This window comes from Trichomycterus rosablanca, chromosome 21 (assembly GCF_030014385.1).
Source record: "Trichomycterus rosablanca isolate fTriRos1 chromosome 21, fTriRos1.hap1, whole genome shotgun sequence".
Lineage (NCBI taxonomy): Eukaryota > Metazoa > Chordata > Actinopteri > Siluriformes > Trichomycteridae > Trichomycterus > Trichomycterus rosablanca.
In genome coordinates this window covers 4712135-4739934 of record NC_086008.1, presented here as the reverse complement: position 1 = coordinate 4739934, position 27800 = coordinate 4712135, and the positions used below count along the sequence as shown (strand labels likewise).

The following is a 27800-nucleotide window of genomic DNA, read 5'->3' as shown; positions in this document are numbered from 1 at the left end:
ATGCTGGCAGCACTCATGTGTCTATTTTTTAAAGCCAACCTCTGGATATGACGCCGAACACGTGGACTCAACTTCTTTGGTCGACCCTGGCGAAGCCTGTTCCGAGTGGAACCTGTCCTGGAAAACCGCTGTATGACCTTGGCCACCATGCTGTAGCTCAGTTTCAGGGTGTTAGCAATCTTCTTATAGCCCAGGCCATCTTTGTGGAGAGCAACAATTCTATTTCTCACATCCTCAGAGAGTTCTTTGCCATGAGGTGCCATGTTGAATATCCAGTGGCCAGTATGGGAGAATTGTACCCAAAACACCAAATTTAACAGCCCTGCTCCCCATTTACACCTGGGACCTTGACACATGACACCAGGGAGGGACAACGACACATTTGGGCACAATTTGGACATGTTCACTGTGGGGTGTACTCACTTATGTTGCCAGCTATTTAGACATTAATGGCTGTGTGTTGAGTTATTTTCAGAAGACAGTAAATCTACACTGCTATACAAGCTGTACACTGACTACTCTAAGTTATATCCAAGTTTCATGTCTATAGTGTTGTCCCATGAAAAGATATAATGAAATATTTGCAGAAATGTGAGGGGTGTACTCACTTTTGTGATACACTGTATATATGAAAAAAAACATGTAGGTTAGTTTTAACTTTATTAAAGGAACTATTGGAATATCACATTTGGTACATGCCTTAATTAAGGTCCTAAAGAGTCTTAATTTCCTGTCGAGAGATAAAAAACTCACATGTGATTTAGTGCAGCTTTGCTCTTTGGGCAGCAAACGTTGTCATATTAGCTGATAAGACACCTACAACAGGAACACAGTCAAAAAACTGACTTTACTGATAGGGCATTGGCATCAGTATTGTGCAAAAAGAAGTAGTAAAAGACTTCAGACAAGGCAGAAAAGGCTATGTGACTGAGTCACTGATTTGTTTTTTTTATGATTGACCCAACTCAAGCACCACTTTAAAATTCTATACATGATGTGGCTTTATAAAAAACGACTTAAATAAAAACTACATTAAAATGTGCAGGACCATAAAGTCAGTTCACCACTCATATTACTCACAGATGTGCACAATCTCGCTCCCCTTTCGACACAGAAAGAGCTTTTGCATGTTTCACAAAGGTCAGAGGTAATCTGAAAGGTTTACAGTAATAAATTTGGGTTGCTGCCCTTCTACCAGTTAAGGATGTCCCTCACTTGGCCCCACAGTTTGGTGATCCACAGGTTGACCCCTAAGTTTGTTAGGTACTGCAGCTCTGGTGTCAGCATTTTTCTACACAGATTTCGATGTCCTTTGTCCACATTCTTTTTCAGATTGTACCCCATAATAGATTTCTCACCTATAGGTTGCCAGGGCTGCATGGCAGTCTCGTAAATGCTCCCGGCATCAACCGCATGGCCACCTTCAATGCAGATGTTGGCCATTTCTACATTCCTTCGCCGCAGCTCTGCCACATCTCTGGCCATGCGGTCTTGGCCGTACGCCTCCACCTTCTTCCAAAACGTTTTATTGAAATGCTGGTAGAGCTTCCAGTCGATACCATTCCACTGCAAAGCCTTGGCTCTGAGCTCGGGGGTCAGTTTGGAGACCGTAGACCCCTTTCGAGCATTGAGTTTAAAGAACAGCAGGTCATCCATGTCCCAACAAAGTGCATCCTTGAGCAAGATAAGTGATTCCTCAAAGTGCTCCACCAGCATGACCAAGTGGAAGCGTTTCGAAATTGCCCGGATGCCCTCTTCAACTCTTGGGTCATCCAGTGCTAAATTATTATCCTGCCCAAAGTCAAAGAAGAGCAGGTTCTTGAGGTAGAATGCGTTGAACCCCTCCGGATCATAATAAAGCTCAGGATCTTTAAGGAACTCCCCGAGCTTATCGTCTCCAGAGATCTTCCAGGTAAAGGGAACCAAGCGGCCGAAATAATGGAAGGAGGATTCAAAGAGTTCTGCTGGGTCCCTCAGGATGGTGATATAAGAAGTGTCAGCAGGAAGCACTTTCGCCACCTCAGCTTCATTGAAGCGCATGTGATTGCACATGATGTTGAAGCACATTCCAGGCCCGTAGTCCCTGACCTGCGAATGATGAAAGGATGAAGGGTAGAAGAAGTCATTTCGACTGTTAGGAAAGGCAAATTTTAGGCGATGCTTCTCTCCGAAGCGGAACAGGATGTTCAGGATGGTACTGCTAGCTGTTTTGTGGGTTTTCATGAACATGACGTCCACCTTCGGGGTACAGCGACGCTCCTGTTCTGAGCCTTGATGGGTAATGCTTGAGGCAGGTATGGAGACACCAGGAAATGGGCGACGGGCACATGAGTAAGGCACTGGAACTCTGCAAGAAAATAAATATTAATTAGTTGGAATGTAAACTTCAAACAAACAGCTCAACTATTATGTACTAATGGTGATTAAAGGATAGCATTCCTTACTCCCCTGTCAGTCAGAGCAACAGTAGTCAGTTCTTGTTAGGTCATTTATATTAATTACAGCTGTAAGTGTGTCCTACAAGTATGTCAAGCTGCTGTATGCTTTGGGTGGGTCAAATATAGATGCAAGACAACTAATGTTTTGAACATGAACCATAGCTGTTTTCCAGCTCCCTTTAATCAACACGCTTTGAGAATTAAGGGCCTTGCTCAGGGACCCAGCAGTGGTAACAGTGGGAACTGGCGACCTTTTGAGTCCGGTACCTTAACCACTAAGTTACCACTGCCCTGTGTGTGTGTGTGTGTGTGTGTGTGTCTGGTCATGTTGTGTGTGTGTGAGAGAGAGAGGTTTTGATGGAACTTACTCAGGCAGGTTGAACTGCACCTCTGGAGCAGAGAGGCAGTAGAGCAGAATCATGCAGCTGGTGAGGAGAGAACCCAGAACTAAACCCTTACACACTGACCTCCACTGCTTCCCCTGCTTCCTGACCATCATACCTGTAAAAGACAGAGAGACACTGTTTACACCCCACCCCAGGATTTTCTAGTTTAAGCCAAGATTCCCTAAAACACAGTTCAGATAAAATATATGGCTGAAAGTATTTGGACACCTGACCATGAGCTTGATGGACATCCCATTTCAAAAACAAATAGCATTAAAATAGAGTGACCTCTGTGATCTTTTCAGCCTAACAACAGCCAGTCTTCTGAGAAAGCTTCTCACAGGTCTTTGAAGTATGTCTATGGGAATTTGTGCCCACTCAGTAAAAACAGCATTTGTATGTTTGGGCACTGATGTTGGTCAAAAAGGCCGCAGTTGATGTTCCAATTCATTCCAGAGCTGTTCAGTGGGGCTGAGGTCAGCGCTCTGTGCAGGACTCTGGAGTTTCTTTAAACTGAACTTTTCTTTATGTCTTTATAGAGCTTGCTTTGTGTACAGCGGCACACTCGTGCTGTAAAGCTTGTTTGACCATGGTCACCATGGGTTTCAGCAGCTTCTCATTGATGGTAAAGGTGTTTTCGTGGTTCTTGGATTATATCTGACTATTCAGATGAATTTCCTTACAGAATAAAGTAAAAAATATGGGTTTTCATCTTGATCTTGACAAACAGATTACAGTTCCATGTGTTTTGTACTTCTGAACAAGAAACGTGATGTGATTTTCACTGCTGTGCAGTAAAATTATCCATTCATATGGGCACAGAGAAGTCACCAAATTTAGACAATCAAAATGACCAATTAGAAGGTCACGACAAACTTTATATACCTCTTTGCCACCAAATAAAGCATAGATCTGCTATGTGTATATTTTTACTGAGCAGATATTTTAAAAATGTTAATACAAACTTGATAAACCTTAATAAACTGTTGTTGCTTGGATCCAGGGTTTGAATTCGTCTACATACAAACATGATTGGCTATGTCTGATGGGATGATGGCCTGAGGCGCTGTGATGAATTGGCATCCTGTCCGGACACATTGCGACTCTTACTAGAATACAATTTAAAAAACAATATGGATAAAATTTAATAATGACTTTTTAAGAACCAAATCAGGACAAAAATATTTAATTCACTTCATTTTAACTGCTCAAATGTTGGATTATTGGGAGCGAACAGTTTGATAGGTGTGACTCTGAGATCTGGGAAACGCTGGCTGCCCTCATACTCACGCCAGGAATTTCTGCACTGCTGGTAATTTGTGGCGGTTTCATGTTCCATAACATGCTTCCTCAAAACATGTGCACAATAAGCTTTGTGTTCCAGACCAGCATATTTGTTTAACTTAACAGATAACAATAGTGATGACACAGCAATGCCAGGTCACTTGCGGGAAAAGTTTAAATAATATTTTGTTTATTACTAAAGTATTTAAAGTCCAGTTTTATCTAAACAAAAACAAATTTAACATGCTCAGATAAAACTGGAGAAAAACTTTATTCATTTATTCTTACTAACCGCTTAATTCAGGTCAGGGTCATAATGGGTCCGCCACTCAAAAACACTGAACACAAGGTAAAAACACAGTGGCCAGAATGCCAATCCATCACAGGGCACCACCAACTCACCCATTTACTTAATGTTTTACACTTAGGAGTAATGCAAAGCAGTCAATCAGACGTCTGCATGGTTTTGGAAGGTGGAAGGTAACTCAAGTAAGTACTCAGAGGTCTCCAGTACCTTAACCACTAGGCTATCAGTGGTGATATCAAATTATGATCAGCAGTATTATGATAAAGTTTTCATTTAACCTTAAACTTATCTCGACATGAAGATTTTGAGTTATTGTAAGATGCTTCAGTCATTTTATAGGATTTCTGTATACGTTCATTTACTGAGTGTTTTCTGTCCTATAATGTCATTTTCCAACAGTACAACAATTCGCACAAGACGTTCGTCATTGCTCTTATTAATTTCCTACCATGCCCAATTAGTACAGAATGTATCCCGCTGCTTACTTAATTATAATCCTGCCGGGATTTCCTCAGCGCAGGTGAATCGTTAAACCAATTTGGAACTTCACTGGAATCATTAGTAACACAGATGGAAAACCAGGGCTGCAAAATAAATATTAGATTTTTTAAATAAAAAAATAATTACATGTATTCATTTACTAAGAAACACAGATTTTGTTAAATATTTGTTCTTTTGGGTGCTTGGGTGGAGCAGTGGTAAAATATGCTGGCCCTGAATTGCTTAGATCTGAGGATCCAAGGTTCAAATCTCAGGTGCCATTGGCCGATCTGGTTTTTGCATGGACATGATGTGTAGCTGTAACGGCCTAGACATTGGGAGGTGCACCTATCAGTGCACTCTTAATGCCAGTCCCAAGCCCAGATAGAAACAGAAGGGTTGCATCAGGATGGGCATTTAGTGCAAATAAACTGTGCCAAGTCTGGTATATGGACTGGATCTGCTGTGGTGACCCATAAATACAAGAGCAGCTAAAAGAAAATATATTTTTACCAACTGTTCTATTATGATCAGGGTTGTGGTGATGAGTCCTCACAGCTTACTCCCTTAAACCATGAAAAAAAAACTGGAGAAAACCCGTGCTGACACAGAGAGAACATACCAGATCCATCCAAGTCCCCAGTCCCCTGACAGAGAACTAACTAAGGGAACTAAGGACTTTCATTCTACACCCTCAGATATGTAGCATTCAAGAATCATATGCAGCATTAAAGAAGATCAGAACTCTAGAATTGTAGACACATTAGCACAGGAACTAGAACCTTTGTAAGACTCTCAGACTTTGCAGTGTGGATTTGATCATTTTAGATATAATAGTCCAGACCAGTTCCGAAACCATAATGAAATCATATAAAGTATAAAAAGATATAAAAACACTTTTTATCTTATCAGGTTTCCTATTATTTACAGCCAAAGATTTATCAGTGATCAAACCACAAGTTCACATTTCAGTAAGCTCAGAAAATCAAACCCAGTAAATTGATAAAAGCCATTATACTCACAAAGCGGTGCTAGAACAGCAGGATTATGTTCATCATGTGAGTTTGTGCTGAACTCAGAGCACAATCACACTTGCCATTACACACAGACCCACATATACACTGATCAGCCATAACATTAAAACCACCTCCATGTTTCTACACTCACTGTCCATTTTATCAGCTCCACTTATCATATAGAAGCACTTTGTAGTTCTACAATTACTGACTGTAGTCCATCTATTTCCCTACATGCTTTTTTTTTTAGCCTGCTTTCACCCTGTTCTTCAATGGTCAGGACCTCCACAGGACCACCACAGAGCAGGTATTATTTAGGTGGTGGATCATTCTCAGCACTGCAGTGATACTGACATGGTGGTGGTGTGTTAGTGTGTGTTGTGCTGGTACGAGTGGATCAGACACAGCAGCGCTGCTGGAGTTTTTAAATACCGTGTCCACTCACTGTCCACTCTATTAGACACTCCTACCTAGTTGGTCCACCTTGTAGATGTAAAGTCAGAGACGATCGCTCATCTATTGCTGCTGTTTGAGTTGGTCATCTTCTAGACCTTCATCGGTGGTCACAGGACGCTGGCCACGGGGCGCTGTTGGCTGGATATTTTTGGTTGGTGGACTATTCTCAGTCCAGCAGTGACAGTGAGGTGTTTAAAAACTTCATCAGTGCTGCTGTGTCTGATCCACTCATAACCAGCACAACACACACTAACACACCACCACCATGTCAGTGTAACTGCAGTGCTGAGAATGATCCACCACCTAAATAATACCTGCTCTGTGGTGGTCCTGTGGGGGTCCTGACCATTGAAGAACAGGGCGAAAGGGGGCTAACAAAGCATGCAGAGAAACAGATGGACTACAGTCAGTAATTGTAGAACTACAAAGTGCTTCTATATGGTAAGTGGAGCTGATAAAATGGACAGTGAGTGTAGAAACATGGAGGTGGTTTTAATGTTATGGCTGATTGGTGTATATATCAACTACTATATAAATGATAGATAGGAACAGAAAGTGATCCTGTGCCGCTCTGACCCTCTGCTTCACCTCCCACAGCCTGAAATCAGATATCTACTGCCCACTTCATTACATACCTGTCAGCACTAAAAACTCTGCTAACACCACAATGTCTACAGCTGCAAGAGAACAAATGTAGAAAAAAACAACAACCAGGACCTGAAAAGATTTTTTAAAGGTGTCAGATTAAAAAATCTAACTCGTCCAACATGTCGAAGACAAACCACGCTCAAAGCCCCACAGAGCTCATTCTTCTCCTGGGCTAAAACCTACTCCTGCATTTTTCCCCAAGTCATTCTTAACACCAACATTCTCAACATGAACACAAATAACATTGTTCGTCTTCATGGAAACACACGGTTAATTGTCAAATTTTAATCTATTTCTAGAAAAAATATCTAGAAATGTTTAAGCGACACATGTTCCCAAGCACAATTCCCCTCAGAAATCCCATACTTCATAATTGTGTGGCGTTGAGCATGTATAAACAATCAAATGCATTTGAAGGACATTTAGAACATGTCACATTCTACATTCATGATGTTCTAGACTCAAAACACTCTGGTATTCTTGAACTTATTTTTTGATCTTAGGGTTTTTAACCAAATTTAAAGTCAAAATTACTATTAATTAATTCACATCAGTGCATTCAAGATATACAATGCCAAAAAAATATAACTTTCAATTGGTTCTTCGTAAACTTAAATATGAAGACCACGGTTGGCAAGTGTGCGGGGATTTGAAAGTCTTGTGCATGCTGCTCGGGCAACAAGCTGGGTATACCAAATACCCTTGTTTTCTGTGTCTATGGGACAGTCGAGACCGACAAAATCACTGGACCAAGAAGAGTTGCCAGCCGAGGGTGCTCACAGTTGGTGAAAAAAATGTCCTCCGAGAAACTTTGGTACCTCCCGATAGAGTTCTTCTACCACCTCTCCACATAAAATTGGGATTGATGAAGCAATTCGTAAAATCCCTTCCAAGAGATGGAGAATGCTTCAAATACTTGGTCATCAAGTTTCCAGGCCTCTCGGAGGCAAAATTGAAGGAAGGTGTGTTCGTCGGACCAGACATTAGAAGGCTTATAGCTGATCAAGAGTTTATCAATACCATGACGGATCCTCAAAAAGAAGGGTGGATTGCATTTACAGAAGTCATAAAGAAATTTTAGGCAATAACAAAGATCCTGACTACAAAAAGATCGTCGGACGAATGCTGAAAGCATTTCAAGCTTTAGGTTGCCTGATGAGTTTGAAAGTGCATTTCCTCCACTCCCACCTTGACAACTTTCCTGAAAATTTGGGAGCTGTGAGCGAAGAGCAAGGTGAACGATTCCACCAGGACATTAAAGAGATGGAAAGAAGATACCAGGGAAGATGGAGCATTACAATGATGGCAGACTACTGTTGGACGCTTCAGAGAGACATTGCAGATGCTACTCACAAGCGTAAATGTACCAAGAGTAGCCTCACAGGGAAGAAGAATCGATTTTAGTGTGTGTTAGTGAGCTCATTCCAGTTTAAAAAATGATTTTCATGAACAATTTGTAATAAAAAATAAATTTTATAAGTCTACTTTCATTTATTTTGAGGTATTGCCTTATTTAACATAGTTACCTAAATTGTCAGAAAATGTGATGTCCTATGACAAAACGGAGGTCATTTTCGGATTCAGCGCACCCAAAAACATAAAGATTACGTGGAATAACCAAAACAGCTCTTGAAATTTTTTTTTGCAGACCTGTGTAATCAAGTGAATGTCTAGAACAGTCTGGAGTCTTGTGTGGTGTTCTACAGTTCTAGAACTTTAAGATTCTAGAATAATATGTAGTGTTCTACACCTTAGCAAAGTCGCATGATCCATCCTGATTTACATTATTTCCTACTGTGACCACAAACCTCACCTGCTCATTTGACTGCAGTTACCATATGTAGCTGTTATTGTATTATAATAATAATGGAATGAGGAACTTGAAATAATAAGCTCAGAGTTTAAGCTCGGAGGTTGATAAAAACGTCTTTATCCTTTGTATTCATTAGCATGAGTGTAAAAAAGTCACACATAAAAGAGGCATTCAATAAATGAGCTCTGGAACCTCTGCGTTCCTCCGAGACCTAAGATTAACCAACTACTTCCAAAGGCATTCATTGAGAGAAGTAAAATAAAACTCCAGCAATTTTACTTAATCAGTATTTACCACATTTGGAAACATTTGCAAGAATTCTGTTTGTTTGTATTTTAATTTGCAAGACCAATTGGCCAAGTGTAAAGTGTCCAAACTATTTGAAACTAAATGAACCCTAAGAGCTGTTAGTACTTAGTCATAAGTAAAACTATAACTGCCCCTTGTTTACTTGTTTTGTCACCCCCTTGTTTATGTTCTTCTGCAGTGTTCCTGTAGAAACTTTACTCTGTCTTGCTTGACTCTTGCTTGAGTGTGATTTATATTCACAGGACTGAATAGAAATAATCCTGGCTGCGTTTAACTGGCTGAACTGGCTTACTAATTAAATTGGTACATTCGGTAATTAAATTGTTCTGGAGCAACTCCATTGGTCTGCACAGAGACCGAACCTTCTGCAAGCCAGGTACTTTCATTCAGCATCAGTGGCAGAACTCAATTTCACTAAATGGGCACAAATTCCAAAAGACACACACAAAATACTTGATTAAAAATCTTTCCTGAAGGCTGGATGTCTACAAATTAATGCCCATGGTTTTGGAATGGGATGTCCAACAGGCTCGTGATCAGGTGCTCACATAGTTTTGACCACATGGAGTATAAAACACAGAGACCAAGACTATCTGCACCTTATTTTTCACTAGTCTCAGAAACATTATTGTTCTTTCATTCATCCAACTCATTTGCCTAAATTAAACACCAAACAGTTCAAGTGTAAAACAAAATGAGCACCAAGAGCTGTTAGTACTCATTCACAGGTAAAAAAAAAGTGATGGTACACTACCTCAGCAGGTGGATCTGTTCATCCCAGAAGAATGAGAGTGGAAATGAACGGCATGTACCATCATCTAGCCGCGGTGAGGCGTCTACTGGGTGTTCTGTCCACTGAGTGATGTCGGGCTCCTGTCGCACTCATGCTCTCCAAAATCTGCTGTGTGATCTTTACTGATCTATCTGTCCCTTTTTAAAACACCTGATGAGTTGAAAAGCTGTTCTCCTCCCTCCAGGTTCTCCACCACTGGCTGTGAACTCCAGGAGCTGAGTTGGCTAAATAGAACAGAGACCCAGCCAGTAGTCCCTGTGGCATCAGATCTGCTGCTCTGCTGGGAATTGTACTCACCACAAAGAGAACCAGGGTAAGAAATAGAGAGGGTGGGGGGCTGAAGAAAAGCAAATGGTACACGAGAGCGAGCAAGAGAATAGGAGAGGAAAGAAAGTAAGAAAGAAAAGAGGGAGGAGGACCTGGTATCAATTTTATCTGCACACAGAGCACCATTCAGAAGCGAGTGTGGACTCGGGGTCAGAGCTGAAAGCTGATAGATGGCCATGTAGGCTGAGTTAGATTTAGAGACAAATGGAGAACATTCAAATGACGAACCAAACTGTTTGTTAGCTGTTACATTTTATTAGCTATTTTATATCTACGTTTAGCATTTACTCATAATACAAACCCTTTATTCTAAAGAAGCTTACAGGTAAATGTAATTTCAGGCGTAGTTGAAAGTGTTCTGAGCATATAAATCTCATTTTTGTTTGTTTATTAGGATTTTAAGGTCACAGTCATGGACAATTTTGTAAAATTGGAAATTATACAGTGATGGGGGACTTTGTATGATAATGTAATGTAGGTAATGTAAGCTATCCAGCTTGTTAAATACACGTGATTGCTTTCTGAGTTTCTGAATTAGACAACTGCATATTGATGAATGCTAACATCAGCTAGTTTTAAAGTTTTGCCTGAAGTTACACTGGGTAAGAAAGACTGCTGTTATATTTATGCCTACTAGGGCTTTGAGGGATCAGTTTCTATCCTCGACCAAGCAGCCACACAAAGAAGCAAAACAAGAAAAAAATCTAAAAACATTATTAAGAAGTGGCAACTACAAAGACTGGCAGAGTCTGAAAGACTCTTGAGGTTTGGGGCTCTCACTAGGATCTTTAAGAATTAGTTTAAAGTACACATTTAAAACACAAGGCCATTGTGAGGATGTATGATAAGGTGACGTCAGCTGTAGTCCAGAGGTCATAGCAGAGCATCTGACCAGCAGAATTGTAACCACTGTTTTGTGGAAATGGTTTAAGATAAAACTTGTCCACAGTCCAATGATCTTTTCCATTGTTCTTTGTTGCTCAAATGTTCAAAACAGATTTTTAATTATCTTTTTCCTTTTAGTTTTTTCTATTCTGCATACCCAGATACAACTTTTAAATCAAAATATAAGCAGATCATGTATGTACTTGGTTGAGGAATTAATGGGCACAGTTTTTTCCCTTTGGCTAGAACAGATTGACTCTGTGCATCTCTATAACTCAGAGATATGTAGTGAGCAGTTATGCCCAACACCCTATTTCTTCTAACACTAAGCCCATTGTCATAGAAACTCCCACAAACACTCGCATAAACACACAATGGGCCGTCCCAGTGCCAGGCAGGGCCATATCGAGCATTGCTGGAATGCAGAAGGAGCAAAATGGCGAACAGCGTGGGTCAGAGAAACAGAACGAATGAAAATTAAAGGCGGCAAGCGTCAACTGACCTTCAGCCCATCAGGGCTACACGGCCTGCTGAGGGCAAAGAGTGACATCAAAACTGCCCACTTCAGATGCACTGTGGCATTTACAGACCTACACATGTTCTGTAAACCATGTGGGCAAATGTATGTTGGCATCCACTTCTAGTTAGCAGGATTGGCTGTTTTAGTTACATCCATTCTGAAAATTAAATAAATCACACAGTTCTCAGATCACTTACAATCATAATTTGCTGCAAGGTAAGTTGCATTTTTAAAGTTATCCTGAAGTTTCTGTGAATTTTGAACAGTGGTAAAGTCTCTGAGATATACTGTATATACTAGAGTTGAGAACCCAACTCTACCAAGATGCCACTACCAGGTCCTCGGGCAAGGCAGCTGGAATATTTTGTACACCTGTGCATTTGTATAGCAACAATAAATTACAATACACAAGTGACAATAAATGCTGTCAAAGCTTCTTGCATTAAAAAGCCAGAAAAGCCCACATCAACCAAAGAACATTTACATTTTCGGCATTTAGCTTTATCCAAAGCAACTTACAGTACTGTGACAGTATACAGTCTGAACAATTGAAGGTTAAGGGCCTTGCTTGAGGGCCCAACTGCAGCAACCTGGCAGTGGTGGGGCTTGAACCAGGGACCTTTTGATTACCAATCCAGTACCTTAACCACTAGGCTACAACTGCTTATCAATGTGTGAAAGATGTAGACCGGCCTTTACAGAGCCCTGATCTAAACCACTTTCAACACTCTTAACAACCCCTCCCGCAATTAATGTCAATTCCCACTTATGCTTTTAAAGGTAAATGGGAGAAATTCCCACACCAATTGTTCCGGAAGCTTGTAAAAAAGACCAATGCACAACCAGCACCTGTAGAGTTTATTCATGGTACTTTGAAAGCTAGTTATAAGCAGGCGCAGGACACTTGATACACCATGTTACCACTGGATCAGGTACACCTGATATGTAAGTGCAGCTTGATGGTATAAACTTACCTGCCTTTCTACTGCCATGCATAATTTGTCAGCCACAACCATGTTAAGAGGTGAAAACCACCACTTTAATGACCAGATGGTCTTTGGGTGGTGAACCGTTCTCAGGGACAAAGCTGCTGCATTTTATACCTTCCTAATAACTAAACAGAAGTACGACCGCAATTGCAAAAAGTCAAAATTCAAATGAAATTGACAGCAAATGAAAATAATCTATTAGTAATGTTAGGGACTGCAGATAGTGAAATCTTTTAAACAAACTATTAAGGTGGCAAACCTCAATCCATTTTGGAAACAACTAATCCTTTTAACCCATTCATGACGCCTCACTTGTTAATACATAATTTCTGTCCTGATTTTTTGAATGTTGCAAGCATCATATAAAGAAATAGTATATTTATAAAAATAAAAAAATAAAAACATTAAATACCTTTTTATGCTGTTTTAATTACATAACTGTAAAAACAGTTTACAAATCACTGCTCTGGCTACCGTTTCTACCTTTTTAAAATTGGGTCTGTAGACGGCATATTAGATAAACTGTTTAAAAATCAGTAAACAAAAAGCATATTTTTCAACAGGGTTCAAAACCAAAAGCCATTCGACTCTACTCACTTGTATAGTGTTAAAAATTTTATAACACTCTACATTAAAGATTTACAACTGACAGATTAGAATTTAGGCTAAAAAATTAATACAATTTTTCCAGGGTTAAAAGCTCTGAAGACAAGATGCCACGTGTCCTGCTGGACGAAATAAACAAACCTCACTGTTACTGATCACCCCCTACAGTTCAATTACAAATAGGGGCAGGTGAAATAACTGCTTATGAACCTATAGAGGCTCTTTTGCTGGGATGCGGAGGGACCAGACTGGCAAGTCAGAAACTATTCGCCTACAGAATCCACCTGTATGGAATATGTGTATGATAAACTTGTGAATGAGTGTCACATAAAACATGCCAGGAGCTTCTGTATTTACAATCCACTCGCTTAAATCTAATTCTGCTGTCAAGCCACGAAGACAATTATTCCCTATTAAGGACTGAAGTGGACACCGAGTCGCTCGAGATGAATTATTTAGGAAAATGAGGTTATTTCAGCCGTGTGCCAACAAGCAATGAGGCAACGGAGAATCCATTACAAACATGAAACCAGGGCTGAATGATTAAAGTGTCTCTAAGTCTACCGGGAACGAGAACATGATGTACTGAATCTAACTGACTCATCCAATGGTAATGAAGCTTAATTATTTTATTTTTACTGCAAAGAAGTAGAATAGAACATTTTCAGATCGGATGGGCATTTGTGAAAACAGCTGGAGGCTTGGAAGGGGATCAGGTATGAATGATTTGGGCGAGAAATGGTGTAATTTAATTAGTTAAATGTTTAAACCTTCCATTACATTCTACTACTCGATTGGCACTACTGGGAATGGGACTTATTTCAGTAAATACCCAGAAATTACACCAGAACTCAAATTTAAATAAGTGATGTGTCAGTACATCAATGATTTTCCATCACAGTTAATGTCAACGTACCTAATCACTGGGAAAAATATAAAAAAAGACCTTTGTTTCATTGTTTTTTTTAATGCATTTTCTCCTCATTTTCCTCCTGATTTAGCACACTCAATTTTTGTCTTCCGCTGCTGAGATATACCAGATTGCATCTGAGGAGAGCATGTCGCTGCACACTCTACTTTCTGCACAGGCGTGCGTCCCTTCCGCCTATCAGGGTCCTTACACAGCGTATGAAGACTCACCCACCCACACATAATCCGGCCCCCAACCTGCAGATATGGTGGCCAATTAGTATCTGCTGCAGGCTCTGCCAATGCGCCACCTGGGTGCCCATTTGTTTTATTGTTACTTAAGTGTTCTATAATTTGACAGGTAACAACCATCCTCAGACCTACAGTATATCATCTGTTAAAGTTTTTTCTTTGTACAGGAAAACACTGAAATGATTGTGTGATGATAATGTGAAAAACCCGTTCAGTTACAGTGATAAACATCAGTCTTGTGTTGAAAATGTAAAATTGAGATTAATGCACCCTCAGGAGGTGAAAAAATATATTTCCCAACTATAATGGATCATTTTAATACACATCATTCAGTGTGAGTAAAATACATGCTCCATCTACACAGTTGACACTGACAAAACATAATAATTGATTTTGTCCATGAATATTTTTCTTTCTTTTTTTTTTTGCATAATCATATGTAGACACGAGATTCATCACATCCTTCCCAATAAACGGAGGGAATCATTTGAACAGATAAAAACACAGTCCAGTTTTATTTGCCTTTTACTGTTTCTTTGATTTCTTCTTTCTGTCGGGTTTGCTGGCCTCGTCCAGCGCTTTTCTCTTGGCTGCCATTTTGTTCACCTGGAGGAAAAAAAGGCGTTCGGTTAATGAACAGCGAAGCATCATGAGAACGTCCGCTTCACTTGTGAGAGGGTCAAGAGGAGCCTGACACGTACGTGACCTGCCTTTAATCGGTCATCCATTAACCTTAAAACCTTTTAGTTTCCTCGTTTCTGATTACACAAACCCAATAAACTCAAAACTTATTTCCTTTAACTTTATTTATTTCCCTCCTCCAATCATATCCTGACTGAGACTGCATTTTATCTTTGGCTAAACTGCAACTGAATAAGTGTACAACCATCTATACCTCAGTACACTACAATACAAGATTCCATTTAAAGGTTTAAACAGACTGAAGCACAGAAGGTTTTAAATTATAGCACATTTTAGTAATTTAGTAGCAATAAAACTGTATTGTGTTTATGGTTTTTCCCATTTCACAATAAACACAAAAAACAAACGTGGTATCACAGGCTCCGAAACACTCATTAGAAGAATGATGAGAGAAGGAATCGTGAAACCTAAGTGGCAGATTCTTACCTCTCGAACCTTCCTCTTTTTGCCAAACATGATCTTATTGTAGAGGTATTTATCTTTCTTCTTCATCATCATGATGGCCAGCCTTTTCTCCTCGGCCTCCTCCTCCTGCTCCAGTCTCTGTCGGTTCTCTGCGGTCGCTTTACCCGGGGTCACTTTTACTGATAAAGCCTACAAAGAGAGCACAGCACAGCACAGCTTACACAACAGCAGGGGGTCTCTCTGATAGTATAGATAGTCAGCTTAAAAAAAAAAAAATAAAAAAAATAAAGGCAAACTGCAGTAAGTCACAGTATAAAGGTGGGTCAATGCTGGCTATGTTACACTATATGGTTAAAAGTATTGGGACACCCCTTCTAATTACTGAATTCATGTTTTTCAGCCACAACAATTTTAGTTTTTCAGTCGCACTATTTTAATACCATTTGTTTTTTAAAATCGGATGTCCAACAAGCTCATGGTCAGGTGTCCAACTAGTTTTGGCAATAAAGTGTATATTAATAACTACTCAACTCACCAAAACTACCATAATTTATTTATTTTATCAGAATTTTAACGTCATGTTTTACACACATGGTTACATTCATGACAGGAACAGGTCTTTAATGTCAAACACTTTGGACTGTGGGAGGAAACCGGAGCTCCCGGAGGAAACCCACACAGCCACGGGAAGAACATGCACACTCCTCGCAGAAAGGACCCGGACCGCCCCACCTGGGAATCAAACCCAGGATCTTTTTGTTGTGAGGCGACAGTGCTACCCACTATCCACTGTGCCATCCAATCAAATTTATAATTTATCCCCGTAACATTTTAAATACACACCGTTTTATTACACTGTGTCAGTCACATTTCCCAGACTCATTTTTGGCTGCACTGATAAATATAGATAGATACCTTATTAAACCCAAAGTTATCTTCAGAAGGTAACTGAAGGTCAAAAAAGTATTAGGGTTAATGATTATATGATTTAATAGATTTTTTAATTAGCCTCCTCACCAAAACCAAATCAATTTTATAATGTAGCAACGGTTGCTCAGTTACCCAAACATTTCCATTCATCTGGAACAGAGTTAACGAATTCCTTTTTACACCCAACCGTCACCTCAAAAAGCCAATGGTTAACTAAACCAAACAACGTCCTGCACACAGCCAGCTAAGTGGTGTTACATATACGGCTTAGTTTCACACTGACGGGCTAAGCTCTGCATCGAGAACTGACCAGCTGTGACTGTTTAATGGAGCTCTAAATCACCACGACCAGAACAGAGTGATTTAATGCCTGGAAAAAGAGGCCAAACACCGGCCTGTCACAAGTCAGGGTCACGTCTTCACCTTCAGAGCAAAGTCAGGTGTTCATTTCCTCGAATCGGTGAAGCTGTAAATCACTCAATACAAACATGTACACGCAGAGGCTTCCAGCTCCACAAGATCGATCACATACTGTGTGCACACTGATAAACGTCAGAACACAATCCATAATACAGTTAAAGCACAAACCATATTTAGCGTTGCAGGAGGGGTGTGCTGCATTTGCTCGGTCTTGTTATACACACAGATTGAGTGTGTTTTTCTCTGGCCTGTCATGGCAGAGCAAGAGCTAGTAATGGCAGTACAGGCATATTTCATACTGTCAACTACAGTTATTCTGACAAGGAAAGTAAAAGTGCAAGCATCATCATGATTCATTTGTGTTTTTTGGACCGTGTAAAATGATTAGGTGGCATTACTGTTCATAAACATCACTTTATAGTTCACTAGTCAACTAAATGTATATTACAACTTTACCACTTAGGTCTGAGGTTAATTAAAATGAAAGCGATAGTGATGAGTTGATGCAGAAAAGGTGTGTGATTGAGTTAACTGGATCTTTTTTTATAGAACAGATTTGGCTTACATGACAATCATTAAAACTATACAGTCATTATATGATAAACCAAGGGCTAGGATTAAAATTAATGGATATTTATCAAATAGTTTTACCATAGAAAGGGGCTTGAGACGGGGTTGTGCATGGTCGCATCAGCTGTTTGCTTTATATCTAGAACCATTAGCTCAATATACTGGACAAAATGAAGATATTAGGGGAATTACAATTAAAAGGACAGAGCATAAATTGGCCTGTTATGCTGATGACATTCTGATTTTCCCAGGGCAACCAACTCACTCCTTACCCCATCTGATGCAGACATTTGAACAATATGGTCAACTATCTGGTTATAAGATTAATGTAAGTAAAACTCAATTACTCTCATTCAACTATAACCCATAGATAAAAAATAGATACCACCTGGCATGGCATACAGAATATTTTTAATGTTTAGGTCTGAGGTTAACGCTCTGTTCCATAAATTCATGAAGAACACACCCTGGACGGCCTTTAGTCCATTAGTGGTCACCACACACACTCGCTCATTTACACCTAGAGATAACGTGGAGAAAACAAATCACACTCCTGTCTCTTACCTTGCCCTGTGTTCTCTTCTTTTCCATATTCTTCAGTCTAGCCTCCTGTGTAGACTCTTCCTCATCTTCTTCCTCCTCCTCCTCCTCGTCATCCTCCTCTTCATCCTCCTCATCTTCCTCCTCCTCCTCGTCTTCCTCTTGCTCTGTAAAGTGAAAAGGATACTGGTATGTTTAAAGGTAAAAACCAGATATTTTAACTAAATAACTATCTATAAAGTGAAAGCACATCTTTCATAACAAATTCTAGGGGCCCTGCCCTAAATGGCATATTACTGTACTAACTACTACTGCAATAAAAGTATTGATTTGGCATATTTAATTAACAAGGTAGTTCCATATGTGGTTTGGGAAAGCTGTAGACTGATCTTGTTAGTCAAGCAAAGTATTTAAAGCTACACCCACATCTGTACAAACCCACCACCACAGAGATGATCGAACTGTGCATTGATCCTTCTCTGAATAGTGATATCTTTGGGCAGTGATAGCTCAGTGGTTATGGTACTGGATTAGTAATCAGAAGATTGCCGGTTCAAGCCACCACCAAGTTGCCACTGTTGGACCCCTGAGCAAGGCCCTTAACCCTCAACCATTCCAAATGTGTTCAGTCATAATTGTAAGTCGCTTTGAATAAAAGCATCTGCTAAATGCCAAAAATGTAAATAATAATAATAATAATAAATTCCCACTCACCAGGTTTCTCTCCTCTCTGGAAAGCCAAGAGTTTTTGCTTTTCTGGAGGAACATAGTCACCCTCCTTCTCCTCTACGAAGGGTGAAAGGTGGGGAGGAAGTGTGACACCTAGGAAATAATCCTCCACTGGCAGCAGAATCTTAGCATTTACACAGTCAAAGATCCACTGAGGCTGAATGTAGTACCTGCAGTACAGACGAGAAAAAGCCAAGAATTCAGAAAACAGCAGAACTGTGTGTTTTACAAAATCTCTTATATTTTTACTCAAGATCCCATCAAGCATGTTCTGTTTATGATGTGAAATCGTTTACATGCAATTACAAAAGGAAATTTAAAAAGGAGAATAACAGCATTTTTGCAGCAGTCTATGAAACAAGGAAACATTTTTACCAAAGAAAACAGAAGTCAGTGTAACAGCATCAGAATTCACTGCTGTGTGTGTTAAAGATGTGTGTGGGAGTGGGCATGTGTCTCGTTTCCATCAGCCATGTCAAGTGATACAGGAAGCTCAAATAAAAAAAAGACCAAAATACAACAGTCCATTCTTTACCATACACACACCACACACAGGAAATGATAACAGAGGGGCATTCAGAGAAGGGAATAGAGCCCAGTTTGAAAGAAGTACCTTCAGAAATAGATTCTGTCTTTAAAGGACACTGACAGGATTCGACCAAACAGCAAACTTTGCAATAAATGTTACCCTAAAAAACTACCCCAGAGTTACGAACCTCGAGGGTACGGGTATTTTACAAAACACAAAGTCAGCTAGTGACACCACAGGGAAAATTCAAGAGTGTATCTAACCTGTTGATGTACTGTTTGTCCAGGCTGGGTCTGTCCACCACATGGTGAGTGATGGTCTCATCAGTGATGTCATATGTGCTGCCAATACACTGAGATTTATCCCAGGATACCTGAGCATCGAAACACCTGCAGAAAGAGGAAACACAGACGTGAGCTAGTAACACACCAGCATGTCTGAATTTATTATTTTTAGTTTTATTTATTAGCCATCACACAATACAAAAAGAATGATTCACTTTACATATTTAAGCAATTTAAAATGTGTTGTACTATAATACAGTAACAGTTAAGAACAAATATAAGTATGCAATGCAACTGTGTTTTCCCTGAGAATTGAACACAAGACAACTAAATACACACAACAATAAAAAACAACCCTGGCCTGTTTCATATTAGTGCCACACGTGTATATCATCCCATAATTTAAAAAGCATGTCTGATTTATAACACTGACACAGGCTGTTTCTTCCTCTCAGATCCTCAACACACAGAACAGACCTGAAAGTCTTTAATAAGCTGTACAACACACTGCTCACTACAACTGAGTCCAGCCATCAGTGCATTGCAGCATTTATTCAATTGTCAAAGAGTACAAATCTGCTGAAGCCCTGCTAGAACAAAGGTATTGGTAGAAGATTATTTTCTTTTTAATAGTGTAGAACCATGGTTCCCAACCTGGGAACATCACAGGGGGTGAGCAAAATGCCAAAACACAGTTTGCATGGTAAATAAAAATGAGCTGCCAATGCTCTGTGATCTCACCTAAGCAAAAACCCCAGGGACTCTCTGGGCACCTCTCTGTTTAGGAAAAACTTGAGGCCATCAAACAGCTTTTTGTGTTGGTCCTCCTGCTTCTGAGCCTTCAGTCTCTCCTCCATCTTCTCCATGTCCTCCTGAGAATTACAAAAAGTAAAAAGTTTAAATCGGCAGCTTAAAGCTAGACCAAAGGTTATAAGATAATCTGAGTTCTACTATTACTCTGTAACAAAGTAACACACCACAAATGGAAATGCAATTTTACACACAGATCCACATGTGAGTTTAACATGCAGTCAGACTTAATATAAATACATAACAGCTTCCATTTGTAATTTTTAATGGCTAATAGTTTGGATTAGAACTGCTGTGCTCTCTCTGTAAAGTCACGTAAAGTCAAGTGGCACATGCACACTGAGGGTGGGTCTCAAATCAGCAGTCTGAACTCACTGTGAGATCACTTGCTCCAATCTCAGGTCAAACATCAGAAACTGGAAATGAATTTGAATGACAACAGCACTATGATATTAAACAATGATATTTTTGTCAGTTATCAGTGTAGAACTGATGTTCCTAGTTTCAATTATCCAGTTTCAAAAACAGTCACTTACTTATAAGCGTATGAAACATTTTGGTTTTAATTGTTGCACATTAAGTCTGTCTATTCATTAAGTCTGTGTGTTTGTGCCGTTTGTTCATGGATGGACTGAGCAACCATGGTGAGCAGCTCCCGAGTGAAACACCTGCAGGTGAAAGTGTGAATCATGGACGATTCTTAAGCAACTAACACCTCCAAACACACGTTTTAAAGACGCTACATGCTGGCCCTGCTTCCTTAATGATGGGATGAACAGATTTGTTTTGAACTGTAGCATGAAGGTCATTAGTGCTTTAATCATCTCACCCCTTCGGCAGGGAAGTGGTCAATCTCTGCTTCCTCCTCTGCTGCTGTCGAGGTAACCCGGGCCAGACTGGCACTCAGTGCTGACAGTTTCTACAAGAGGGTAAAATAAGATGCATTAAGTAAAATTAAGTGTTGCACAACCCTTGGTTTTCTTATTTAAGATGCAGTATATAATCAAAAGTATTTGGACACCTAAACATGAGCTTGTTACAAACAAATAGTATTAAAATAGTGACCTCTATGTGATCTTTTCAGCTCTAACAACTGCCATTCTTTTAAAATGACTCCTCACAAGTATGTCTGTGGGAATCTGTGCTCATTCAGTCAAAAGAGTATTTGTATGGATGGGCGCTGATGTTGAATGCTGTACCCGAAATGAGGACGCTTCTACACACATGCTACTGGGTGGGACATTAAGCACATCGAAGAAATCTTTGTTAAAATGAAGTATCTGCACATATTAGAGACTAATTTAATCTCATCAGCCAAGAAACCAAACCTCAAGAAAAGAAATCCAAACATAAAGAATAATTTAACATGTTTTTATAACAGAACACCAAGGTGCCTGCATAATCTAGCCAATCCTCTGATCGCATTAATCAGGGACCCTCAAATTTGGGGACAATGTGACAAAAAGGCATTTACAGCTTTAATTAGGTTACAACAGCTCAGCAACAACATGGTAATATAGTTGTGTGGGGGGGTCCGTATTTTTACTCCATTATTTTCATAGGATACACACATGGTCAGAAACCTAAGTGTGTGAATTTAAGGTGTACATATGCAGTGAAATTATATGAAATAATCGAAGCTTCTAATTATTAATTTCAATGTCACAACATGAACGACAAGCTGGTGACTGAATAAATAAACAGATCTGAACCTCTAAGTAGCTTTCTGAATCCATGGCGTAGTCCTCTTCAAAGTCTACCTTAAGATCAGTCTCTCCTTTCCCATCGAGCTAAAACGGATAGGAAACAGGTAAGTTATTAAAACGACAGATTAATGAGCTAACCTCAATCCAAATCTCTAAGCCCCTCTCAGACTCAAGTCTGAAAGTTTATGCTACCTTAGGTGGGTAGGTCAGGTTGAGGGTCTGGTAGAGGCGGAAGTTGACGAAGCCGAGCAGGGTGGTGTAGAGCTCTGTGAATGTGGCCATAACTCTGTAATCCACGTCTGTAGGATGCTAAACAATACACAAGCACAAGAGTTAAACAAAAACACACACACACACACACAACAGCTACACCAACTCCAAACAGTGAGTCACAATGGATTCCGAAAGTACTCAGACCCCTAGAGTTCTTGCCCACTTTGGTAAAAATGAGAATTACAAAATGAATATATAGTTAAAAATACATTTGTAACACAATCAATCTACATGATAACACATGATGATGCAAAAATCAAAAGATCAAAAAGTTACATCTCTTCTTTACCAAAATATTCAGACTTATTGCTGTTACAGTCCAACTTATGGTCAAATGCATTCTGTTTGCATGAATTAATCTTAAAATATATCTAGAACTCAGACTGGGCCAACAGTTCACCCTTGAACTCAAAAATGACCAGAAGCAAAGCTTAAACAAGACCGGAGTGGCTTTGGGAAAGTCTCTGAATGTCCTTGAGAAGCCAAAACATAGACTTAAACCACACTAAGCATCTGTGGAGAGACTGGAAAGATGGTAGTTTGAGTGGATCTGCTATGAAGAAAGAGATAAACTACATAAATCCAATCAATCCAATCATGCAAGGATTGTAGAGAGGCATGCAAAACGTTAATACTGCCAAAAGGTCTTTTACAATGGATTTAAGTACTTTTGTAAAGAAGAGATGGTTTTTTTATTTCATTTTTTTTGAAAAACATAAAAGATGTTTAAAAGTTTTTACTCTGTCATGGGTGATTAAGTGTAGCTTGATACGTACAAAATGGGAATGAAGTACATTACAAATCAAAGTATCTGAAAGATCTGAATGCTACCTAAACCAACTGAGCTTTCTCTGCATACATAAACTTTAAATTTACTAAGAAAATACGATTATACGAATAATAAATGATCCAAGATGAAGGGAGTACAAGACACACAAGAATTTATAACTTTAATGGCAGCCATGTTATCCTTGTGTCCAATAAACAAGCCAGTCAGTGTTTGCTCACACAGATCACACTTCCATTATGGCTTTACAACAGGAGACTGTTCACTTCTTCACCTCCATCCTCATGTGTCTCCTGTAATCTCCTCTGGTGCTTTCATGTTGACTTAGTGAAGTTCAGACTCGAGCTAACGTTTGAGGTAACTGTGAGCGAGGACGGGCTGATGTAATGACGACATCAGATAAACACACCCCTGTTCTGAGGACAGTTCTGAGTACACGGCGAATCTTTAATTCGGTCGAGTTCTAATACTAATAAGCTGGTCAACAAGTCTCCACTTTACTTACATCATGTGCAAACTGATAAGGTACCAGCCAAGTGATGGTCTGTCCCAGCACTTCTGCCTGGTAGTAAATGCCCTTAATGGATAAAAACACCTGTAATGAAAAGACGAGGGACATTAATGACCGTTCACTGTTAGAAAGCAGATTTATGGGAACGATCTGATGAATTGTGGTGCTTTTACCTTCTTGAGTGAGCGTGAGGTGATGATGTAGTTCATCCACTCTACACTGAGTCTGCGACACAGCTGGATGGTTTGGACATGGCATTTCCCGGTACGTGCAAAGGTAGAGAACAGAAAGCACATAGACAGAGAGTCGTCTATGTCTCTCAGAGCATCAATAAATGTGGGATATCTGTGGAAACAAGGTGCAAAAGGTACTTTTATCCATACTGACGATCATGTACAGTAAACCTGTGCTGCCCTCTGTTGTTTGGAGTAGGTACTGCTTCTGATCTTACCTCTCCTTTACGATGTGGTCCAGTTTGTAAGCAGGCTTGTTTTCCTTCAGCTTCTCCACTGAGCCATATTCAGCTTTCCCGTACGCTTTCCTCAGCTTACGCACAAATATCTATCAGAAGAAACAACCACACACAAAGGTTACACATATGATTGGAGCAATTAAGTATCAGAACGTCAAGTCCATTGCTCAGGCTTGAACACCATCATCCTATTCTATTACATTCACATTAAACTAGGGGTTCTTACCTGTGACCCAAGAACCCTTAGAGGTCCTTGAATGTCACTACAATTTTAATAAAAAAAATGTATAAATATAATGTCCTGTATAAATATAATGTCCTGTATTTTCCTTGTTCCTTACTATGCTTGATTAACTGTATATAGTCTCCTGCAACAAATGAGAGAGACTCCATAGCTTTCACCAGATTCTCAAAGAGATCAGTTACTCAAAAAGGTTAAGAACCAATTAAGAAACTTCAGGCAGAAAATGCAAGTGATGAAAAAAGTTTAAGGGATTAATTAATACTAATAACAGCAGGCTAGTAGTAACAGCAGACCACTGGAGTGTGGGTTGAAGGCTGGGACTAGAAAATAAGCTGAATAAAACACTATTTTGATATCATGTCTTTCTGAAGAACAGTGCTTAAAAAACAGGTACTGCTGTCAATCATGTTGGAAATTCATTTATTCATTTAAATAAAAATTGTACAGTCAGATTATTATCACCAGGTTGCATTTACTAATACATCATACTAGACTGAAGCCACATCAGGAACTATATCTTTCAATAAAGCTAAGCCCATGAACTGTGTTTTCTGGTGTACAATACTCTACAACACAAACCCTATTTAAGTTAAGATGCTAATTCTAACACGTGAGGCAGGAATGCTTACCTTGTACTCTCTGAACTTGCCGATGATGGGCTCGTGCAGGAGGAAGCGGATATCTTTAAGCAGGTAGAAGGTCCGCTGTGCTGTGGAGCCCTTGTTGACCTTCTTCTTGTGTTTGGGCTCATGTGGGTAAATTCCTTTCAATATGCATAATCGTCTGCACAGAGCAAACACAGACAACAACTGTTATTACTGTTATCTACAGATGCAGCACAAATATTGGAATGTAAATACTGGAATGTATTTATATGTTTATATACTGCCACCAGCTAAGAAAACCTTTACGTTAATAATGCATTTAAAAAAGGAAGTTGAACAATTACTGTCAGCATATAAATATAAAACCTTATTAATACAGCAGCTTATATAAATAAAAATGCAGCGTACAGTAAAGACCAGAGTTAAAGATCGGTAATACTAACATAAAACAAACATCATAACAAATCGGATTTAACATAAATCAGATAAAATGCAAACTGTGTAAACAATGATCATGAAGAACTGACCTGAAATCAGCCAGACCCAGACTCAGCTTCTTGCGGGCTTTGTTTCTGCTGATGTAGTTGGTAGCTGAGCCGCTCTCATACTGCACAGAAAGAGAAAAGGTCCCACAGAATTAACAATCTATACACAAATCTAAATATACAGCTTAAGAGACGGCTCAAAAGATTTTCTAAACCACACGTAGATAAAATGATCACCTGACCATAACATGTTATCATATTTAATTTAATAAGGAAAAGTATAAAAACCACGGCTGTGTTCATTACTAGCCCTAGGAACGACTGGGCACCAAAAACATTACTAGCAGTAGCTCAAAAGTAAATGGAATAAAAATTACTTGTAAATGAGAAAACGAAGGATTCAAGTCTGGCTTTACTGGCACTCAAACATAGAAAGAGACAGAATGCCAGGTTGCTTCCATCCTTAACATTTTAAAGACAGCAATACAAAACCAAGATTTCCACTAACTCATTTAAATGTCACACATCAACCATAGGGTGACATCAAGTGACCAACAATTTGATTAAGAAAAACCCAGATTTTGCAAGAACAAGTCAATAAAAACAAGACAAAACAGAAACAGATAAATAAGTAAGAAAATAAATGTTCTAGGCTTTCTAAATTTCTGAAAAACCACAAAACTGATTATTAGATGCTTAAAATTTAACATTAGGTCAAACTGACAGTTCATTACCTAACATAAATTTTGCTGATTGCTTTAGAACATTTGAAAGCCTTACACTGCTACAATCTAACTACACTCCGTGTCATTTAAAATTGAAATAACTGAGAAAGAAACTACTGTTGTAATAAGACATAAAAAACCTTTTGGAAATTAAAAGCTGTAGCCTAGTGGTTAAGGTACTGGAGCAGTCATCAGAAGATTGCTGGTTTAAACCCCACCACTGCCAGGTTGCCACTGTTGGGCTCTTGAGCAAGGCCCTTAACCCTAATTGCTTAGATTGTATACTGTCACAACTGTAAGACACTTTGGATAAATGACACAAATGTAAATGTAAAAGGTGACCCATGTTAATGTAAAGAAAAGCCTGATAGTAATATATGGATGTTAGTGTGTACATCACATGTTTGACAAAGTTAAACCTGTTAAATTTCAGTTTGAAACCTGGAGGTGTGTGTGTGTGTGTGTGTGTGTGTGTGTGTGTGTGTGTGTGTGTGTGTGTGTGTGTGTGTGTGTGTGTGTGTGTGTGTGAATAACAAAGCGAACTCATGACGGGGATTTTAACATGATGATGTTCTTATTAGCCCAAAAAAAGTGCACGGAATACCGTGACATTATGTTATTTCTATGACAAGCATGTGATGTGTGTGCACGAACAGTCTGGTTAACTTGCAGCTAGATATTTATACCCAGAAAAGCAAAATACCATTTAATGTTTCAATGTTTACCTAGTTTATACTTCAGAAAACACAATTTAGAGCTGAAATAACCCTCTGACAGAATTCTGTTTAGCTAATCACCAGGCAGCAACAGACCACCGTGTGCGCTAAACATATAAACCGAATATAAACACACTGTTTATAACTCACCTTCTTCTTCTGTAACCCTCCCATCACGCCAAATTAGACTTTTACCAACCCTGCACTATATACTATTATTAATACTATAAGTAGTTCTATATATAAACTATATAATCTAACACCCCACGACTGATAGCCACAGCTAACAGCTACCGTCTACACGTGGGCTCGGAGTAACGTTACTGCGACCCACGGACCCATCTGAGGTACTGAGAGGGTGGCCTTAACATTGCCTGAACAGAAATCCTACTCTTTGGTCAATAACGTCTTTAGCACACTAGCTGATTGTGTTTATGAAAGTATGTGAACCCTTGTATGTAATATCTGGTAAAACCTGTTAGCAGCAATATATTAAAGGAATTGTTTTGGGGTTTTCTTGCATTAATACTTCACCTCAGCTAATGTCACATCATCATCATCAACTAATTTCACACATTTTGGCCAGAGGGAGTTGAACCACAGAGGGGTTTTAGCTTGACATCTTACCCAAGAAAATAACCCCTGTCATGTTTCTATTTATTTATTTATTTATTAGTATTTTAACGTCATGTTTTACACTTTGGTTACATTTATGACAGGAACGTTAGTTACTCATTACACAAGATTCATCAGTTCACAAGTTTAATGTCAAACACAGTCATGGACAACTTTGTATCTCCAATTCACCTCACTTGCACGTCTTTGTACTGTGGGAGGAAACCCACACAGACACGAGGAGAACATGCAAACTCTACCACCTGGGGATCAAACCCAGAATTTCTTCTTTTTAATTTCACACATTTTGGCCAGAGGTTGTTG

At 39.4% G+C, this 27800-nt stretch overlaps 3 protein-coding genes across 3 annotated transcripts in view; all 3 read right to left on the bottom strand.

Annotated features, from left to right (window-relative positions):
- Nucleotides 1-1438, bottom strand: part of ppil2 (peptidylprolyl isomerase (cyclophilin)-like 2) — a 52491-nt gene extending 51053 nt beyond the window's left edge. The window contains exons 1-2 of the mRNA XM_063017734.1: nt 1359-1438; nt 754-816 (exon numbers count right to left, since the gene is read on the bottom strand). Coding sequence (XP_062873804.1) covers nt 754-755 — 2 coding nt within the window. The 5' untranslated portion in view covers nt 756-816; nt 1359-1438. The remainder of the gene's footprint in view (nt 1-753; nt 817-1358) is intronic.
- On the bottom strand, nt 763-10160 carry gal3st1a (galactose-3-O-sulfotransferase 1a). The gene is made up of 3 exons (XM_063017735.1): nt 9892-10160; nt 2807-2939; nt 763-2347 (listed from the first exon to the last, which is right to left on the bottom strand). The coding sequence occupies exons 2-3, from the start codon at nt 2935-2937 to the stop codon at nt 1192-1194; spliced, it is 1287 nt and encodes a 428-aa protein (XP_062873805.1). The 5' UTR covers nt 2938-2939; nt 9892-10160; the 3' UTR covers nt 763-1191.
- Nucleotides 10161-13871: 3711 nt separating this feature from the next.
- On the bottom strand, nt 13872-27161 carry pes (pescadillo). Its single transcript, XM_063017766.1, has 15 exons — nt 27012-27161; nt 25463-25542; nt 24960-25113; nt 24066-24175; nt 23788-23959; nt 23609-23698; nt 22236-22352; nt 22050-22127; nt 21167-21256; nt 20269-20399; nt 19507-19632; nt 18700-18884; nt 18010-18152; nt 15547-15714; nt 13872-15024 (listed from the first exon to the last, which is right to left on the bottom strand). The coding sequence occupies exons 1-15, from the start codon at nt 27033-27035 to the stop codon at nt 14944-14946; spliced, it is 1749 nt and encodes a 582-aa protein (XP_062873836.1). The 5' UTR covers nt 27036-27161; the 3' UTR covers nt 13872-14943.
- Nucleotides 27162-27800: the final 639 nt, after the last annotated feature.

Bases quoted from the DNA above. Each gene is read 5' to 3' on its own strand.
- gal3st1a (XM_063017735.1), bottom strand. From the start codon at position 2,937: ATGATGGTCAGGAAGCAGGGGAAGCAGTGGAGGTCAGTGTGTAAGGGT. The intron at 2,348-2,806 runs GTAAGTTCCATC...ATTTTCTTGCAG, and splicing joins GTGCAGTTCAACCTGCCTGA to AGTTCCAGTGCCTTACTCAT.
- pes (XM_063017766.1), bottom strand. From the start codon at position 27,035: ATGGGAGGGTTACAGAAGAAGAAG. The intron at 25,114-25,462 runs GTCAGTTCTTCA...TGCTCTGTGCAG, and splicing joins CTGGGTCTGGCTGATTTCAG to ACGATTATGCATATTGAAAG. The intron at 22,353-23,608 runs GTAAGTAAAGTG...TGTATTGTTTAG, and splicing joins CTTATCAGTTTGCACATGAT to CATCCTACAGACGTGGATTA.